General features: G+C 41.7%; 1 protein-coding gene across 4 annotated transcripts in view; it reads right to left on the bottom strand.

Annotated features, from left to right (window-relative positions):
- Nucleotides 1-19,453, bottom strand: part of tox2 (TOX high mobility group box family member 2) — a 110,477-nt gene that overhangs the window by 25,785 nt on the left and 65,239 nt on the right. For all 4 annotated transcript variants that reach the window (XM_069533928.1, XM_069533913.1, XM_069533932.1 and 1 more), the window contains 2 exons: nt 19,390-19,446; nt 3,686-3,961 (listed from right to left, as the gene is read on the bottom strand). In XM_069533928.1, coding sequence (XP_069390029.1) covers nt 3,686-3,961; nt 19,390-19,446 — 333 coding nt within the window. The remainder of the gene's footprint in view (nt 1-3,685; nt 3,962-19,389; nt 19,447-19,453) is intronic.

Raw genomic sequence — 19,453 nt, 5'->3', positions numbered from 1 at the left:
AAATAAAAACAGAATGTTCACGTTGGAGAATTAGAAGAAGTGACTTTTTGACAATTTCTTTTAAAAACTGTCTTAATAGGAGATTTCCTGCCGATCATTTGAATTGAATCAGTACTTTCTCTGCAGTCAAAGCCTAACACAGCTTTTTTAATTCTCCACGCCACAGTCCTCCACTGTTGTCCAAAAACTGTGGATACCATATTCACCATCGTGCTGCTATAAATACCGACAAGAAAAGTAAATATAGACGGATCTGTGGCTGGAAACAGTCCCACTATTTATTCCTGTTTCAGCCACATTTGGCACCTGCAGCTGGTTTAGTTATGTACTGTTCATATTCTTTAATGAAGCCGCTTTTAGACAAGTTTCCAATGATGAGGGGTGAACTCAGAAGTTCTGACTAGTAAAAGTCATATAAACCTTTTTCCTTGATTGGCAATTAAATAAACGTAGAGTGCAAGAAGTAAAAGTACACGATATGCAAAACTGCCCATTTCAGATTAATGTTTATCATATAACTGTGCTATGATTTTTGAAACATTGATGTGTTCCTCACTTTAACGTTGCAGCTGGTAAAGGTGGAACTAACCCAATTACTTTAGGTTATTATAGTGATTTACTTTTAAAATATATTTTGCATTTGAATCTGCAAAGTGACAAAAGTTACGGTGGAGTAAAAAGTACAATATTTGCATCTGAGTCATGAGTTAAGTACCTGAACATTTTACCTAATTAAACTGCCAGTTTGTTCATTTCCTTGAATTTGTGGGACTTTATATTTTTTTTAAATCCTCATCCTTCATTATTTTATTTTCTCTATTTCTCACTAAGTGTGAATCTTGATATTTGTTATTGACAGCTTCCAGTGATTCCTCAGTGTCAGATCCACTGATAAATCTCGATCCAAACACCATTTAGTTCAGTGGTTCAACCTGCCACCTCAAACTAAAAACACACCATCGACTCTAACATCTCTCTGAGAATCATCAACTGCCGCTGTGATACCGCTCTCCTCTAAATCCTTTTTTTTTGTTATATAATCGGCCTATTTATTTTTATGTTTATATTGTTGTACCTGCAGCGGAGCACTTTCAGACGTCCTCACGCTGGAATCGTGTAGGCACACATTTAAAAACCAGAGGCTCTCAGGCTTTTGTGGAGACAGAATAACCTCATTTCACTCAACTGAATTATCTCTAAAATATCTAATAATGAAATCCAGGAGGTACAGAAAACTGCTGGTGTACTCTCATTTTGAATAAGAGTTACCTCTTTGCAATTTCGTCTTGCCTCCCCCACTCTCTCTCTCCCTCCCTCCCTCTCTCTCTCTCTCTCTTTCCCTCCATCCTCCCTCTCTTCATCCAACTCTATTGCGCTCTTTTCATTGCCCAGCTCACGTATTGAATCTGCCTGATGAAAACAGATCTCACTGCAGCACCACAATAGAATGGCTGATGCAGGAAAGATGAACCCTAATGGATTTTTTTTTTCAATGTGCTCAAGATTGAATATAAGGCCTGACCTCCAGATGTAGTGGATCCATTTCAACAGCAGATATATTGTTTATAGTGAAGACACAGAAATACATAGACACACTTATAGTACAATGTCAACAGCAGCAGCCGCAGCAGCAAAAGACCACTTCTATCTACAGCACCCAGACTCCATCTTTTAACCACCGAAACAGTCTCCATTTAGAATTAACCCTTGTTATTTATCTATAAATGTCAAGTGAGGTATTCAAAATGATAGCATCTCATGTTTGAACTGCAGAGTTTGCTTAATTACTTTGCTCAGCAGACTGTGTCAAGGTGAGGCACCGATTTAATAGACACTCCGCTCTCAGCACAAATGAACCTCTGCTACGGTTTGGTAGTTTCGCCGGGGAGACTATTTGATTTAGAAATTTCTGAGTTTGCTTTATATGCTGCCTTTTTTTGCAGTAGAGTTGAAGCAGAGCACTGAAAAAGAACCTCCTATATGGCCAAGCTGCTTCTCTCCGAGCCTGTTCGAAACATTGAATTATCTTCAAATATCAAGATCTGTGAGGTTTATTTGCGAAACATCATTTTTAAAAGCTTTATTTATTTCAACATGTTTGCTTTTGTGTCTCGGCCTCGATGTAAACACCGGCAGCTGCCAGCGTTTCCTGTGTATCCTTTAAATGTATGTGGATCGTATGCCAGCAGAACATTTCAAATCTCATGCATTTTTATCACACGACCTGCAGCTTTCAATCTGTTAAAACCACCGACTCTGGTTCTCTGTAGCAGTAACAAATATCCTGAGTGCCGAGCGAAACACTGGCCAATCAACCACTGTCTCCACGGTAAAGGTCATGACCAAAATGTGAAATGAATATCAAGATAAATGACACATGAATCCAATATGTAGCCGGGCGTATTCCAACATTATATATAACATATAGTATCTTTATATTCCAGATGTTTATCAAGTCATATTTGGACTATTTGCTGACTGCTGTTGTTTGTCCTGATCTCTATAATAAATACTACTTGACATTGACATGCATGTATGTATTTTAATGTGTATGAATATATTCTCTTTCTTAAAGGACGCTGCTGACTTTAATCCACAATGAGGCCTCAGACAAAAAGAGACAATATAAAACATACTATAACATAATAACTGCATAGTGGTGATCTATAAAATATCCAGAAAGGCACAGCTGCCGAGCGAAGCTATTTCTGTGTGTTTATGATATCAGTCGATATCAAGTAAAGTATGAAGCTGTGAAATTCTGTCTTTAAACCCTAAACACAAAAATCTTTGCATATGTTATGATCATTACTCGAGAGATTTCCAATCTATAAAAATCCTCCACATCTGTGCATATTTCAAAGGGATATTAAATATCTAATGCAAATCTAAATCTATTCAGTACATAAAAACTACATTCTTTACATTTTACTTGCTGAGCGGGATCCTAAAATCAGGTAATGATTTAAACCCATCTTAAACGCTAACCTACTGTATGACTGCTAACTAGAAGGGCTTTGCTTATTGCAGCCTTTACATTATGTTCTCCACATGTGCTTCACATATATCATTTGTGTAATAGAAATCTCCTCCATTTCCTGCAGTTCTCATGAATGCAATTATGGCTTGAAGATGCTAATTTGTGGAGGAGCAGGTCTGTGTGGAGCTGAGGGAGTAATCAGCGCGTATTCATGTTGGAAGGCTTGACGGACTGACTGATGCTCGCTGTCGAGGTAGATATGATGCTGATGGATTAGCCCACAATCCTTTTCTCCATGCGTCACAGCTGACATGGCGTCCACTGAGAAAAATCATTCAGTACCCCACTTAGCCACCGTCTTCATTTCTTGATTACTTTCTACGTAAAGCTCAGAAGGTGTATCATGTTAGAAATCTGAGGTTTCTATAGGTTTCTATCTTAAAATTGCTGTTCTGGATTATGTGCTATGCTGAGAAAATCATTTTAAAAAGTCATTAGATATATTTTCCCCTAAATTGCAACTCAGTTTCTGCCTCCTTGTTTGTGCTTGTTAACACTTAAGGCATAATAGTTTTTCCTCATATCCTCTCGTACCTCAGATAGAAAAGAAGGACTCCTTCAAAGTCTTAGAGAGGTTTAGTTTGAGTCCTAATTTTCACTGTAATCACTAGTTTTAAACCGCTCAGTCCGCGAAGCGCTACTCACCGAGGGCATTTGGCTGGAAACGAGGTGGCCGTCCTGCGCCAGCATGTTCGACATCATGAGTGTGGGCAGCTCTGGGTAGGAATACGGGTTGATGAGCCCATTGTGTGGCAGCGAGTGGCAGAGGTAGCCTGTAGAGTCGTGCTCCATCAGGTGAAGAAGAGGGGGCTCGGGGTGGTTCGGTGGAGTGATGGGGGGGATCTCGTAGTCCTCGTCCCCATTTCCACCGCCGGTGCCACCGCCTCCTCCCCCGCCGCCACCACTCTGACCTGTGTAGCTCTGAGAAGAAAAGACAGTGAGAAACATTAGGTTAGATGAAGTTGTGTTTATAATTCTACCCACAGCTGATTTCTATCTGACTCTATTCCATACGGGAACATTCAGTTTACACTATCAGAGTTACAAAATGGGAATAGTGTTGGTGCCAAGATCTGTTCACTTCCTGCTTAGGCCATACAGTTTAACTGGAGCACTACCAGGGAATAAAACTCCCACTTGAATCATCAGCATCACAGGACGAGAGCAAATACATAACAAGATATAGTTATTTGATAAAAAAGTCGACAGCAGCCTTTAAAGGTACAGTGTGTAGAATTTTGTGATATCTGGTGTTGAAGTTGCATGTTGCAGCTGATCACCCCTCACCTCACCCTCTCCTTCCAAACATGAAAAAGAACCTGTGGTAGCTTCATTAAAAACTCAAAAGGTGTTTAGTTTGTCCAGTCTGGACTGATGTAAAAAACATGGCGGCCTCCGTAGAGAGGGTCCCCTCGATTTAAATATAAAGTATTTAAATCTTACACACTGGACCTTTAAAATGCCCGGAGAAGTCAATTAGAACTCAAAAGATTCATTTTGTAAGAAACATCCCATCACCAAAGCTAAAATTAATTTGTCTCCTCCAGTAAGAAAAACAAGTATCAGTACATATGAAAAGAAAAGTATATCAATCAGTTTAAAATCAGAACCGTCCAGGATGTTTTCCCCCTCCTCTAACCAATGTTGTCTTGGATACACTCCAGGTATCCACGCAACCCTCTAAGGATAAGTGGTATTGGTAATGGATGGATGAATGAGACAATAAGTTTGCTTTCGAATTAGGACAGCAGGGTAGGCCTTTACTTCCTCTCGTAGTACAAAAATTATAAGTCTGTGCTGAAGTGATTGTGATGTGGAGCCGATATGGTCAACCAATCGCAAGCCAAAAAGAGCACTTGAACAAACATCAGGTTTAAAGGACTACCAATAATGACAGAAACCATCTCTGACTTTTTGTATAGTCCCATCTTTTAACATGGAGGAGGCAGGGTTTATGACCTAAACTGCTCCATCCACCAGGGGGCAATACAGCTGATCTGGCTTCAATTTGTGGGGCGTTGTCATGTCCTCCATCTTTGTACACAATCTATGCGTCAACATGGCAGGTAACTTGGATATTGTAGAGTTTTTATTTAATGGAAATTTACAGTGGTAAAAATAACCTGTCCAGATATTTAACCATTAATAAAGATACTTGATGTCTTCAGTTAACTGTCACTTAGGAAATGCATCTAATTGTTCTTGCAGGTTCTCAATGTTCATCTTTTTTATTAAACTATTACAGAGCAGCTAAAAAAAATGTTGAGAGTTAAATCACTGCCAGGAACTAAACCGATTCTCTGCACGGAGCTACATTAAAAGTTATGTGTCATTGTTAAAATGGATGACTGTTAAAGCCAGGCTGTAAGTGCAATAATACACTTTGACTCTGTTTTCTGTTGTGGGGGGATTTGCCTCCATTATTTTCACATATCAGGACACCTTGTTGCTTCAGTGTTAGATAAGACAAAAGAGCACTCCAGGATATTTATGGCACAGTGGCTCAAAACGACAGCTGTACTAACTAATGTTCGCTTCGTCCGTTCAAAAAGTAAATGCAAGATTTAGAAATGTTCAGAAACCTTCAACAAAACTTCTTCAACAGTAAAGGTTGATGTCAACGTCATGCTACAAATCCACTAAAAGGATTAATCCTTAAACAAAAACTGTTCTGAGGCACAAGACAGACAATATGAAGAGTCGTTTATGAACTGTGTTCGCATCTTGTCATCTGAGGTTCTCAGTTTCCTGCTATTCTGCGTAAAGCTTCATAATCTTTTTAAATTCCGATCTGTCGTTTTGTTAGACGATAGGTGTAATTTTCTTTCAAGTGTTCAACGTCTCATTTCGGAACAAAAACCTCGATGTTCAGTGATCTGTAATGACGACGAGCGTCAGCCTCTGCATTCGGGTGCTGTTACGCTAACACAGTGAGTCCAATCAGATCAGAGTTCTGCACAGAAGAAAAGAAAAATAGCAGGGAAATCCAACGGGGGGGAATGAAAAGCAATTTTGTCTGAGACGATCCAACTTGACTCCCATTGTAATGACTGAGTCAAATTAATCATCACAAATAATATTCTGGTGTCAGCCATTCAAGGGTTTTTTAATAGAAGTTTTATGATTCGTGTCTCGCAGTATACATCAAACAGTCACTTCGGCAACATTTCTGAAATCAATTCAATATCATCTTTGTGTAGGCTGTCATCCTCAGCAGCCGAGTGGTCATTTATCTCTCAAACAGATACTTTTAGAAAATAAGGGGCGAGGGGAGATGGAGCAGAGGAGAAAGGATACAGGGCACATTTTTCTCCCTCTTTCTTCCCTCAGCCATGTTTTACTAGAAATATTGGTGTAAAGATGTTTTTCGGACTGTGTAAATCAAAAGTTTGTTAATAAATGTAATTATAATAATAATCATATCTTTATTTATTTGTAACACAAGGAAATATACATAAAAATAATGTAAAAACGAAATAAAGCTTAATTTAAGCATGACCTCCTAATATTAGGGAGTGTGGTATGATTAAAGTATGTTTTAGACTCTGATCTAAAGGAAGCTACTCATTCACAGAGGTTGATTTCTTCATGATAAATAAGCATAAAAAACCTCCATCATCATCAGAAAACGTTAACAGCCACAATTCAGTTGTCGTCAAATGTTGGTGGAATAAGCCTTTTGTTTGCATGTGGGTCACATATTGTGCCTTTATGTGCATTGTAAAGGACATTTTTTTCAGCTTTCAGCAGTATTTAAAACATGTCCTTTTAGATGAATATCAATCACAGGCTGTAAATGCAATGGAGGAATTTCATTCAGCTTCAATTCCTGCAACACCCCTCTTTAATTTAACCACAAAAGAGGACATTAGCAATGTTTTATTGTGGAGCATGAATGTAGACACAGACTCAGCATTAACGCCACGCTTTCATCTTCCTACACGTTACAGCACATGAAAAAAAACCAGACGTGCGATCGCTTCAGTTTGATCCACTTTGTCCTGAATTCGCCTCAGAGCCGGTTGATATAAATTTTCTGGACTCTGTTTTGAAGACAGATGTTTTTGTGTAAACCTGTGGGGATCCTTGTTATTGTTTGGTCTAATGGACAAGAAAACGAACATTTCCTGAGATTCAATTTCCCTCATAATTGTTGGAAGGAAACTAAATTGTCTGCTGTAAACACTGGAGCCATTGTGCGAGGACAACCCAGCACCCCCACCCCCGCCCCCCCGTGCATGTCCCTCGTTGTTGTCATCCTCCGTTGTGGCTGCGGGTGACCACGGTGTAATCTAAATCCTGCCACGCTTAGTCATCATCGAGCCTGTTCATCAAACCTTTTTGTTTGCTCGGTTTATAAATATATATCCAAGCTACAGAAACATTTTCCCGGTGTCATCGTAGCTTCTGATCGCGCAGAGGGACGGGAGCTGAGTGTGTGTCATGTGTTAGATTGCTGTGAAGGCTCATCCAGTGCCCTTGATGATAAAATGTAAATACCAAGGACGTTCCCAGTTGGATTGTGGCAAGATAAATTATTCATACGCCTCTATTCAGAATGAGATTGCATGTACAGAACCACATGTACACTCTAGCTAATGTATACTTTTTTCTCCTTTAAAAGTAAAATCCAAACAAAGACAATGTATTTGATGGATTGTATAGACCAGCGTGTGTCCTAGTATGGAATTGGCTTTTCAAACAAAAGCCTGCTTTTACTTTTTTTTTCCTCCTATGAGGGACTAGTCATTGGTTTACTCGCAACAGTCAAGGCAACACTCCCAGCAAAAGCTTCATGACACAGATTCTATTTTCTCACTGAAAAATCCTTTATTTTCCTCCTCTGATCAATACGGCACACTGTAGGGAACATTATTTCCAATACGCAGTATGCTCGGTCTGCACAGCGAGCGAAACACAATCTGTAACATTTTAATTAAGAGACAGATCTCCCCACTGTAAGTGTTACATACCAGCACACCTTTCATTTGAAAGAAACAGATGAATAGACAGTTGGTCTGGGACTGAGAGAGAAAATAACATTGATTGGGGAGCTTTCCAGCTTGTTTTTTTTTATTTGGCACAGATCTCTGCCTCCCTCTGTAACACTGCCTGAGTATCCGAGGCCTTCTGGAGATGATATCGACTGTGGCTAATGGCTCATTATCTGTACATTCTTCTTATTATTAGAATATTGTGATGCCTGGAGAAATCTGGCATTAGGACATAACCCAATTTATAAGAAATTTCATATTATTCATTCTATAAAAGGCTTGGCTGCCAAATATCATTTGCAATAATCCTTTTTAGTGTTATTTCCCTTTTAGCATTTGTAAAACACTGCATGATCTTGGCATAATGTTTATTTAGAACTGAAGCAACCACTAGAGACTTTATCATTGATTATCAATTAATGACTGAAGCATTATTCAACCACATTTTCTGCTTCCATCTTTTTAAATGTGATGATTTTCTGCTTTTATAATCGCTGTATATTGAGTATTTTGAGGGAGGTTTGTTGTTGGTTGGGCTAAACGAGCAATTTAATTGTCCATAACCATGGCATATTGGAATTAAACACTATTTCACACATTTTCGACATTTGACGCATTGAACAGTTCATTGATTCGCAGATGAAATGAACGATTAGCTGCAGCTCTTATTTGCTGCTTTCGTAGTTTATTGCCATCAAAGGAACGTCATTAGATAAACATCATTTTGACAGGTGCCCCCCCCCCCCACACACACACACACTGTGAACATTTCCTCTAACAAATAATCGTGCAAGAAGTCACTTCGCACACGCCACGTGCTCGTGTGCCACGCAGACGCAGACGAGTTTGGATTCCCCCCAAGTCAGCGTTTGTTTTCGGGGGAGAGGGCGGGGCCGACAGCTCCGAGACACACGATGACAGATCTGCCTCACTCCTAATGTGCACTTATCTGCCTATTGGAGAGCTTTGTCACTGTGGTGATTTATGCTTCAAATCCAACACACACACACACACACACACACACACACACACACACACACACACACATTACCACTTCCATCACCTCTGACACTCTTGGTTCCAACACCTTCCTGTGCGGCGCTCGGCACACACAGTCAAAGTTAGGCCGTGTTATCTTCCCTCTCCACGCAGTCCGGTTTGTAAAGAGAACGAGAAGAATTTGAGAGCATCATCTATTTTCATTCACTCCGCCATCGTTCTCCCAAAGGAAGATTATACTGTATATTTATGAATGATCCTGTTTACTGTTGTACACACACACACAGAGCTCTTGTTTTAACGTAACAGCGGAGGCAAATAGTGCCTGTCAGACTCCACAGATCTCTTACTAATCTGAACAGCATGAGCCGTTCTGCTATTTCTGTTTATTGGAGTGTTTGTTTTTGGTACTCCTCCTTTTTCTTCCTCCCTTTCCTTCTCCCTTCATCCATCCATCTCTTTCCATCAGCTCGGGCTTAATTAAAGCCATACCCGTTCTTCTGCTACAATATCATGTCAGAGGGTATCAACACACCACAAAGCCTTCAGCCCCAAAGCGAGGGGAGGGGGGGGAGAGAGCTGGAGATCCAGTTACAGCCACCCTACACCTCCTCTCTCCTCTTCCTCCCTTGGCTGACCCAACCCCGGCCGTGGCCTGTCCCTTGCCCGCACAGTTCTGGTCGCTGCTACACATCCCCAGATCACCCCTCCACCCCCCTGCCCACCCATCCCTCTGTCATCTCATCTCTCTCTAAAACAGCCCAGCTGCATTATTTATCCGTCACTATGTTACTGTTTGGAAATCATGAAAGGGGCGGCGGGGGTGGGGGATGCTGAACCCCTGTGTACTCGGTTTCTGTCCGCTGAATGGTATGGGAGGGTGGGAAGAGAGGGAGGTGGCAGAGGGAGGGAGAGAGAGAGATGGGGAGGCAGCGAAGGGGTGAGATGGATGAAAATTATTGTCAAAGACACTTTTTTTTCGAGGGAATAAAATCCAGCTGCTATCTCTTCCTCACTGGCCGCAGCTATGTGAGGAGAAATTATGCTGCTTTGTGACGAACATGCTTTTTATTTACCATTACGAGAAGGAAAATATGCAGAGAATAATTAAGGTGAGCCCCAACTGTCCAAAGTCCAAAGACACAAATGGCCCCTTTCACCCGAGACACTGAGCTGATTACTAACTAACCTCCTATTGACTAAAACAGCCTTTCTAATTGGGTATATTTCCCCCCTTTTCTTTTATGTTTCCTTCCCTTCCTCTCCCTCGTGTATCCTGTTCCCTACGCTCGTCTCACTTGTCAGTCAAGGTCAGGGGGTCATCCTCATCTGATCGCGTGTCAGAGCAGATTAGAATCAGAGCTTTTGTGCCATGTCATATTTCATTATGCATTTGACTCATCTCGCAGGTCAATGGGTCAGTGTGATTTGATTGGATGACAGAAATGATATAATTTGTGTTTAACCCTAGGCTGTATGAGGCTCTGAGTGGCGTACTAATGCATTTTGCAAAGATGGGGCAGGCCCTCTCCACAAGCGACTAATTTGAAGTGGCACACCACAGAGTTGAAGGAGAGCCAGAGCTATTGCACAACATGCTGAGGTTATAAGGGAGGCTTTATCAAATAATAAACACAACCTCCCTTGTGCCTCTGTTGCTGTCTGTCTCTCACACACTTTCGCAGCACTCTGAAAACTGATGCAAGTACCCAGGCATTAACCGCCTTTCCTACGTATAATACATTACTTTTACCCTCCATTTTTCTTTCTTTATCAATTTGATTCCCTGGAAATGTCTCACAGAGCCTCCTCTCTCTTGTTTTTCTATTTTCCTCTCTCTGTGTGTCTCTGTTTCTTCCTCGCTGTCTAATAGCACTTGAATTTGGCAAGAGAGGAAGCTAATGGAGAAGCGTTGTCAGCAACAACAACAACAACCACATTGTTATTGCAGAACATTTATGTGGGACAAAACATCTAAATAGATCCACAGTGAAAATAGAAATCGAAAAACAACTAGGTTAATATTTTAAAGTGGAATAACAACAGGTTCTATTGTTAAATAAATAATCATCTATTGACATTATATTCTCTGCTGCTTTGCACCGTATATGCACAGGAAGAGTGCGGGTCCTTTTCAGCACTAATGATATGCAGATGTCGCCCAGTGTTGGTGAAAATTCAACTGCGATCTCCACTAATGCGGTCGGAAAACAAACCACGGGTGCACAAGAGAGCTCAGGTTTCCCAATAGTCATCCCGAGTGATTGTGATGGCTACGTTGATACTGCTGTGGGTGACGGGGGAGTGAGGATGAGGAGCGGGAGCGTGGATGGCGTAGAAAACTGAAGGCGGGGGAGAGATGACTCCAACATTTCAAATGAGGACCATAATCAAACTTATTGCCTGACAGGATGAATCTAGGATTACAGCGTTACAGTGGCAGGCATACAGTGTTATTCCCAGTCCCCTCTGTCTCTTCTGCTCAGTGCGGCCATGTCTCCTGAAGAGGGGGACCCTTGTAACTACGCTCATCAGCGCACCACTGTCTGTTCTGCAAGGCTTAACAACAGCCACTGCTACTGCTGACGTGACAAAAAAAAAAAGCTGCCCAGATATTCGACAAGGCAAAAAAAAAAGAAACAGCCGCCCGTCAACTGCTTTTTTAATTTTCTGTGACTCTTCAGTTATCTATACTTTTCCTTCAGTCACTGTCAAAATCATTATTAGCATGTGGACAATGGTGCTTCTGTGTCTGAATGACAAAAACTAATTATTGTTATAAGAACAAGTAAATGGACAAAAAAAGGAGCACAATAAAGGGCTGGTGGATCTGTACCGACTGACTCTAACAACGTTGAAAATAACAAAGGGAGCGCTGATGGCGCAGTCATTCTAACAAACGTGCATTATTCTGAGAATTGTTAGGATCCTGTCACCCACAAATAACTCTGCTTTACACCAGGGGAAGGAGGGTGTGCAGTGCACGTGGCTGGTGAGAGTACATGTACATTTGTGTGCCAGTGTGTGTGTCGTTTAATGTGTTGGCTAAATGTACATGTGCATGCATTCCTACCTGCAACAAAAAACTTTTGAGTACAACCTTTTGTGCACATCTTAGGTCTGATTTTCTTTTTAAACAAAAAACAACTTTGAGAGACTGTCTGCTCTGTGTGTGTGTGTGTGTCTGTGGTGTCAGTGTGTTCTTAAGTGTCTCCCCTCCCTGGTTCGGAGTCAATGAGGCTGTGCATTGGAGGCTGGCACAGCTGGTGGGAGCAGGAGACTAACATCTGGACCCTCGTACTCTCGGTGCCATTGTTAATAAGAGGCTGGTGGGGAATGGAGGGGAGTGGAGGAGACAGCTCTCCAGCGTCAATGAACCTCCCTGTCTCTCACTGGAGCTCTAAACTGCAGCTTGTAGTTGATGCGTTACAGAAAGTGTCCACAGAGCGGCCTCCACCATCGCAGCACATCTACAACGTAGATGAGTTACATCCCTGGTTGATATTTCTGTTATTTTTAGCAGGAATCTGTCAATCAAACTATTTGTCAGACTTTATAGACTTTCTAGGAATTTGCTCATTGTTGACTCGATGACTCTTGACACAGACATTCAGTTTTATGTCTATATTTTAAGTTGTTTGATAAAAAATTTTTGTTCAGTTCACCAAATACCTTCAATATAACCAATATTCCCATAAGTCTCAGCTTTACTGTGGGTTTAGTGCAACTGTTTGCATCCTAAAATTCTTTGCTAACTAACAATAGTTAACTTGCTAAACATTGATACGTTAGCATAGTCTTTGCAGATATGTGAGCATCTATAGCCAAGCCAGGAGCTCATTGACGCTAATGGCTAAGGCTCATTTATGCTCGATGCCAGATACGGAAATTGACAGATTTTTGCATGTCTTCTGAAAGCTTATGGATATGGACGAATACAATAAAACCCGGGCAGCACCACAGGAAATCGTGAGGGGCACTGTGGCCTATACTTCAACCAACACGAGGAAGAAGTTCCAACAATGGCAAAGGGATTTTTATCATGGACAAACAGCCGCTTCTGCCTTTTTCTTAATATCACAACTCCTACACAATCTGCAAGTGCTGCCCTCTAGTGGATGTATTGCAGAACAACCATCAACGTAAAGGAAGCATGTATTATGTGGGTAGTGATGATTAGATCGTTTGAACGAACAGTATTCTTTTTGTATGCAACGGAAGTATAACTGAGCCTTTACCATTTTCTAATTCAAATACAATTATCTGCTAGGTGGCTTCACCTGCATCGACACAAGTCAGGCACAGAAGGCTGCCTAACATACAGTAGTTACCTTAACCTCTTTTAACCTGTATGACAACAAATGTAAAATTATACTGTAAAAGCAATTTGCTAACGGCTTTAAAGCAATATCTTAGCCGTGCATCACTTAACCAGTTTAATAAAACATATTTTATCACCCAATTTCAACTTTCTCTGAGCAGAGGAAATAAGTCTACATGGATTGATGTCGGCTCAGGGTTTTATACCTTGAAGATACTGCATCAATAATTAACCAAGTACTTTTGCTTGCAGATCTTAATTCAATGGATCATTTTCCTCTCTAATGACCTTTTTTCCCATCTATGAGGGAACAGCAGTCAAACGCAAACTTTTATTTTTGTAAATGAACATCTCTGTGGCCGTGAGAAGGCTAAACAGAGACAAGCCATTTTGTTTCTCTTATATTAGTCTGGCATGTGATCTGGCACAAGAGCCAGTGTTTGGTCTCTCATCATTCTCTCCAGTGGGGTGAAAGGCCTAGACAAACACATTAAGGTTGCCATTAGTTTCATCTGATCACCTGGGGCAACAGGGGGATGGACAGCTTGGCAGCGAGAGGGCCTTAAACAAATATACAGCTGTGCATTTATACGTGGTGCCATGTCAGATGAGTATTTCAAACAGAGGGCTTTTAAACGGGGCGAGAGTGAGGTGGGGTTTTTCCAAATGACTGTAAAAAGGCCACGGGGAGAGAGCTTTCCATCTTTCTGCTGCCGCGACAAATATGCCTGCACATCTTTTTGCTTTGTCTCCCGCTCCCTGCTTCGTCAGCGAACAGCTATAGAAATATTTTGGCAGGCTGCTCTTTGTTTTCATTTTCACAAAAGATGGAGGGAGGGAACGAGCGCGAGAGAGGGACAGACAGGGAGAGAGATGGAGAAAGAGAGGGGAAGGGGCAGGTGGGAGAGGCACTGGGTAGAAAAGGTGAAGCGATTTCAGAGGTTTGGGTAGTATTTGAGAAAAGGAGGATGAAGAGAGAGCGGGGAGATGGAAAGGGGGAGTTGCAGAATAGGTGAGGTAGAAGAATAAGAGGAGGAGAAGACCTGGTGGGAAGAGACCAGTGGGGTCGTGTAGGTGAGACAAACCAGGTGAGGTGGCATGAAAAGGGGAACAGACAAGGGATTGGGAGGATTCGGGTGACGAGTAGAGGGTGAGTCAAAATGTGGGCATATCAATAGGAAGAGAGGGAGGAAGGTGGAAGTGTAGAGAGGGAGAAGACCCCAGCTCCAATCTAAACAGCGGGAGGAAGCTGTAAATCAGACTAATGCGGCTGAGTTGTAATTCAGACCAGCAGGGCCAGGGCGCTGGCGCGGGGACCCCGAACGGCGGGAGTCCACAAAATGCCGCCGTAAGGCTTTAATCAGCGCAACGATCCAAAGATACTGTCTCCCCCAATCAGCAGGCTTCCTGTCAGTCACACACGGCTGAACCTGACCAATCACGCTCCTCCAAAGACCCAGACATGCTGGCTGGGCTTTGGGCCGTAGCCAAACAAGAGAATTACTCATCTAAACTGGAGAGGTGGAATGGGCCTTTAATTCAGAGCGTAGAGGGACGAGGTGATAGATTTGTCAAAGGTTGGACATAAAAGACCGCGGGATCGTGTTCTACAATGGTTCATCAGAAACATATGGGGGAAAGATGAGAGGGACCGGGGAGGACGACTTAATCATATTCATCAGACTTGAGTTAGTAGAAGTTTAGGATATAAAACTGCGGACTGTGTTAAAATCTGTGAGCTCTGACACTTTCATTAAAAACATTTAAAAGACTTCATTATGAGATCATTCTGTCAATATGTTTCACAGAGTTAATAATAACCACATCTGTTGGCTGCCATATATAAAAAATACTTTTTCCATTGATCTATGATCTGTTACTGCTTCTGTGTGTCTCACAGATCTGCTGCTGGCACTCAAACACCTCCCTAATTACGATTACGACACCCAAGGGGGCCAAGCGTAATAATCCCCGACAGCAACGACTTACAGCGTAATAGCTGAGATGAGAAATGGCATCAAAACTCATCGTTAAAGCAGCATTTCTACTCCCAACATGTAAAACAGGCGGACAAACTTTCAAACCACTCGTTACCAGAAGCTGCCTTTTCATACCTGCATTTTACTAAAAGGGGAAGGAGGGCAATGCATTAACTTAAAAGTGAGCGGAAAATGCAAATGAAGTCCACTTTATCGTCGGGCATTCAAACGGACCCTTTCAACTCGGCAATCCATAATATTTCAGCTTTGATGCTCGGGAAATGGCCGCGGCTCAGAGGTAACGCTGAGCTGGATTCCGCTCGACTCGTGGTGAGAGTAGTGTGACTGGCTGGGCTAAACACACACTGTGCATGTTAAAACCACATGCAGCGTCTTGGCAGCAAAGACGCTACAGCGGCAGCCAATCAATAAAACCTTGTTACGCTAATTGCAAGATCATAATCTCCGTTCCTACTTCTGCTGAATATCCAAACAGTCACTCCATTAGCCGAATTATTCCCCCGTGCAGTTTTCTCCATCTCTCTTTCCACCGACCCCCTTTTCCATTTCTTCCTCGTGTTCCTTTTTTTTCTCCAGTGACATGTTTCTCTCAAACAGCAGTTCTGCTAAATGAATTCATAAGTCAGGGAGAGAGACATCAAAGCAAAGCATTGTCAAGGTAAAGTGCTGATGAAGTATACTGTTTCTTTTGGTTTGCAGCTGGGCTATGAGAAGGCATCTCCACATGCAGAGCATTATCTTTGATCTCATCGCTCTCCACTGCTCTAAGTGTTTGTAAGAGAAATCCCACTTAAGGTGACGGTCTAGTAAAACCTTTACAATTAGGTGCTCTTCCACTTCTCATGGTGGAGATTTGGTTCTAGTGCGAGCACCTCGGAGTTGGTTACTGTTTTCGCCATTGTTGCCACGATAATGGTGAGTGGCCACGGGGGCAGACTAAGAGCTTGTTGATGCCAAGACAGGGATCCGTGACCTTGTCATTGAATCACTAACACTTTGTCACTCCGCTGGGGGGAGAGAGAGAGAGACCAGAGGAAACACTACAGAGAACGACGCAGGGTCAGACTATGATGTTCATGGGAACATCGATACGACAATGGCACTGACCCTGTTTCCTTGTGACTCATCACAGGAACGAACCCATCTGAGCATCTAAGTATCGCACCTTTGGATGCAGTTACTTGGTCAGGGCCACGCTTATGCCGTATGTGAATGTACCGTTTGTATATTAAAAAAAAGTATTGCAATAGATGAGCCAGATTAAAAAGAGCAATTACATGTAGGTGGAAGACATCTGAGCACTGAGAAAAAAACACTTTCACACAGTGTGGAGGTGGAACCGCTGACCCAAATGCATTTAAATGCAATTGGGGTGTGTTTGACTCCCTCTCTCTCTGTCTCTCTCTCTCTGTCTCTCTGTGCGCGTGTGTGTGTGTGTGTGTGTGTGTGCATAAACACATTTACTGTTTCTTTATTTAATTGAAGTGTAACTTTAACCAGACCAATCCAATGAAATATGCTTGCTTACATATGATATGTATTACATATTGCTATATTATAAAAGAAACGCTTCCACTTTAGCTACTTGTCTGAACAGGAAGTGATTTAACACATGCTGATTGCTGCAGAGTGACGAGGCAATGCAGCGTGAATAAAGTAAAGCAATCAGTATGCATACTAAAAATGCAGAGAATGCTGTTGACATACAGTATTCTCCCTCAATGCAAAAGCAATGTATGGGGGGCAAATAGCCAGGAAAAATTTCAAACCAGAACGCCACAAGATAGAGAGTATACCTCAGCCAAGAGCCACACGCCTACATTTAAATTCATTTGGATCTAATCCAAAAATCAAACATATATATCTGTCCCATAAGCATGCCTGATTTTTTCCATCAACTGCTGCAATGTCAAAAAAAAGAGATAAAAGCAAATTGTATGGGTTGTTCCCTGTCCCATACTGCATCCTTCCACCAAGAGTTATTGTAATCTTTCCAGTAGTTTTGATTTGATTAAAATCCTGTTAACTAACAAGCAGACAAACAAAACGCACTTTCCTTGGCAGAGGTATGGCAGTGAAACGGCTTCAGAAGCATCTCAGATAAACTAAACAGTGTCTGTGTTTAATTAGCAGTTAGTTTGCCAGTTAATTAGACATGTGACGATACAAGTTTTGCACGTATAAAATATTTTGTATGTTCATTTCTTGAAAGCAAAAACAGCATTTACTCTGTGGTATTTATTATAGTTTTAGATTTTGTGGACATTAGTTTTCCCAGCCGATTTCACGACCAACAAACAATGACATCACCCTTAAAAATCAAGCATTATTACCACTTTGTGACATTTCCATTATCAACAAACAAAGACCGACTTAAAATTTGTATTTGGAATCTGCAAAGGACTTGCATATCCGGGAGTTTTTGCTTCATCTCCCATATTTTGTTCTAGGAGAATGTGTCCACCCTTAAGGCCCTCTCTGATTCCAGCTGTCAGAGGCGGGGAGAGGCTAAACTTGGTGAAGCAGAGAATAGAGCAAGGCACATGTCAAATATGAAGGGATCTTGAGTAAACAAAGTCTAACACAGAGCAAAGCAAAAATCTTCTCTCATCGCATCACAGTCTTTCATGCTATTTCCCACTCCCCGTCTCTCCTGCCTCCTTGATCCCTGCCTTTCTCCCCACCTCACTCTCTGTGTGCAACATTTGCAGTATTTTATCTGTCCCCCAGTTAAGTCGGCAAAAGCGCTGCGCACATCAGTATGACTTGAAATCAGTCAATCAGCACTGCAGTGAAAACTTCATGTGCAGGATAAAACTGAGCAATAAAAAGCTGTTGTTCTTCAAGAATGTTCAGACTGCCAAGTATCGGCATGTGACATCTGTCAGATAGCAGCACTGTCCTTCTGAAAATCACTCTGTCACAGACATATTTGCTGTCAGAGATATGTGAATAAACGTTAGGAATCTTGTACACGACGCAGCACAAGCAGCTCAGTGTCTCATTCTGGGCCTCGAGCCATCGTCTAACCAGAGCATTAAGAAATAAAGCAAAACAGCCAATGAAACAGAAACAGAACTACTGTAGCCTATGGGTCGTTTCTAATAATTGCAATTGACAGGGACAAATTCCTTGTTCCCCTGTGTATGTCAGATGGGCTTATTCCCAAACTCCACAAATCCCTCTGTCCAAACACAACCATATGTTCTCCCAGTTGTTCACAACCAGCTGTGCTGCAGTGTATCTGCTGCGGCTGCCATGTTCTGTAGAAGAGCACAGACTCCCCCTCCATTCAAACTTCATAAATCCTTTGTAATGAGGCCAAAACTCACTCAGAGTGAAGCAGCGTTTTCTGCTCAGCTTTAGAAGAGCACAGGGTAAGATTGCATGATTGGAATATAGCGAGGTTTTTAATTTCCCGATGGCAGAGTTAGCTTAATGTCAGATCAGTAGAACAAGGTCCGAGCACTTGTGGAATCAGTTTTTTTTCTGGTGTAGGTGCTCTGACTTTCATTTACAAGAAATATATTTCACTATTTCAACTTCTGTGGTTACGGTTGATGAAAGGCTTCAGGAATAAATACCCCAAAAACCAGGGTGGCTGCGGGTCCATTACAAAATATTTTAAATTTCTCTATTTTGCCAAAACTGAAAAAGGAGAATTATAGATTTCTGTAGGCGATGCAACATTATTCTGTTTCTGTTTAAATTAATGCATTAAGATCATTCCTTTCTAGCCAACCAAGTTGATTTATGAACATGGGGAAATGCAAGTTTAGCAATAAGTGGCCTGAGAATGCATGTCAAAATTATTTTAAACTTGGTGGTGGAATCTAAAGGGGATAAATGTGTATATATATATATATATATATTGCTTTTAGCTGATGTCATATAACTTTGGTTGTTTCAGTAAAATCAATTGGTCATCCAGTCAAACAAACATGGACAATGGTGGAAGTAAAATGGCTCCACAGCAACCATCACGGCAGGAACAGATGAATAGCAGGTATTCCATTAAGGCCAATTTGAGCTCACCTGGTTTGGGGGGAGGAACTCATGGTTCTCATTCATGTACATGTTGTCACCATCAAACTGTGGA

The sequence above is a fragment of the Paralichthys olivaceus genome, chromosome 2, assembly GCF_024713975.1.
Source record: "Paralichthys olivaceus isolate ysfri-2021 chromosome 2, ASM2471397v2, whole genome shotgun sequence".
NCBI classification, from domain to species: Eukaryota; Metazoa; Chordata; class Actinopteri; order Pleuronectiformes; family Paralichthyidae; genus Paralichthys; species Paralichthys olivaceus.
Note: the sequence above shows the minus strand (reverse complement) of the source record. Positions and strands in the feature narration are given on the sequence as shown.